Raw genomic sequence first — 1,845 nt, forward strand, 5'->3', positions numbered from 1 at the left:
ACAAATCACCAGGCCTTTTTTCTGAGACATCCTGGGTCGAGTCAAACATTGAACCTTTTGGTTATCAACATTCGTACCACCCAGGGACTCCATCTATATTTTACCTATTTTATCATTAGAAAATTATATGTTCCCATATGTGTCTTATTTCTAAGAAAATGGTTGTGATTTTCAGTTCATTCCTGAAGTAGAAATAGGAATATTATGGAAGCTATTTTGGATGTTAGATTATGTAGTGCTTCAGTAAAAAAAAAAAATTTTTTTTTACTGAAGCACTACATAATCTAACATCCAAAATATTAGGAATAGCAATAGGAGTTAGAATTAGAAGGGGGGAAGAGAAAAATAATTGAAAGCCATCTTGTCATAATTTAATTCTTCATGTGTTCAGGGCTTCTCTCATTGCCTCCCAGGTGTGAGCTACCTCATCAAAAGATGCCCAGTTACACCATAGTGATGGAATTTCTCCTGATGGGATTTTCTGATGTTTGGGAACTACAGGTTTTGCTTGCTGTATCCTTCTCTCTGATGTATTTGGTGACTCTCATTGGGAATTTTCTCTTTGTTTTTGTCACCACCTTGGACAAGAGCCTTCACACCCCCATGTACTTCTTCCTCAGAAATCTCTCCTTCTTGGATGCATGCTACATTTCTGTAACAGTCCCTAATTCATGTGTCAACAACCTGCTTAACAGTAGTGCCATTTCAAAGGCAGGTTGTGTAACTCAGGTCTTCCTAGTGGTTTTCTTTGTATATGCAGAGCTGTTATTCCTCACCATCATGGCCCGTGACCACTATGTGGCCATCTGCCAGTCTCTCCACTACCCTGTGATCATGAACCCTCAAGCCTGTGTCCAGATGACACTGGCTTCCATCCTCAGTGGTCTGGTCTACTCAGGATTCCACACAGGCATCACTTTCAGGCTGCCATTTTGTCAGTCCAACATTATTCATCAGTTTTTCTGTGACATTCCCTCTCTGCTGAAGCTCTCCTGTTCTGACACCTTCAGCAATGAGATCATAATCCTTGCCTCTGGTCTGGTGACTGGTGGAGGCTCTTTCATCTTCATCATCAGGTCTTACATTCACATGTTTTCTACTGTGCTCAAGTTCCCAAGTGGAACTGACAGAGCAAAGACCTTTTCCACCTGCATCCCTCATATCCTTGTGGTGTCTGTCTTCCTTAGCTCAAGCTTCTATATGTACATAAGGCCATCTGCAATCCCTGCAACCATCCAAGATGTGGTCCTTTCTCTGTTCTATTCTGTAATTCCCCCCTTCTTCAACCCAATTATCTATACTCTTAGGAATGAACAAATGAAATGTGCCATCAGGAAAATCATGAAAAAAATATTTCAATCAGGAAATTTATAGGAAATTGCTTATGCTCACCCTAATTTACGGGTGAAATTTATGTCTTCAGCAATAAATTGAGATTATTAATTGGAATTACATGAATATACTTTATGTAAATATAATATATAAACTCATTTGCATATATCATTTATCAAAATCTTTCCTTTCTGAGGGTTTTGAATGATTTGAATTGGCAAATGGGTAAGAGATCTGGTGTTACGAATAAGCAAGCCCTAGTCATAAGTGTTTGGCAAATTAAAAGCTCCCCCCAAGTATTTCCATTTAAAAAGTTTAAAATGTTATCCTTAGGAATATTTTATATTAAACTTTATTTTATGTACTTTTCCATCCTTAAAATATTGATAAACCTAGAAAGAATACTGTGTCAATTTATTTTGAATTGCCATATTTTGTATTTTATAGAAGAAATGAAAATATTCCGTCATTTATTCATTCTCAAAATAATTATGAAAATATATATTCTTTTGA

General features: G+C 36.9%; 1 protein-coding gene across 1 annotated transcript; it reads left to right on the forward strand.

Moving 5' to 3' along the window:
- Positions 1-435: 435 nt before the first annotated feature.
- LOC126070467 (olfactory receptor 14C36-like) lies at positions 436-1,374 on the forward strand. Its single transcript, XM_049874666.1, has one exon. The coding sequence runs from the start codon at positions 436-438 to the stop codon at positions 1,372-1,374; it is 939 nt and encodes a 312-aa protein (XP_049730623.1).
- Positions 1,375-1,845: the final 471 nt, after the last annotated feature.

Source organism: Elephas maximus, chromosome 2 (assembly GCF_024166365.1).
Source record: "Elephas maximus indicus isolate mEleMax1 chromosome 2, mEleMax1 primary haplotype, whole genome shotgun sequence".
Lineage (NCBI taxonomy): Eukaryota > Metazoa > Chordata > Mammalia > Proboscidea > Elephantidae > Elephas > Elephas maximus.

Coding starts and splice junctions, on each gene's coding strand:
- LOC126070467 (XM_049874666.1), top strand. CDS start 436: ATGCCCAGTTACACCATAGTGATGGAATTTCTCCTGATGGGATTTTCT.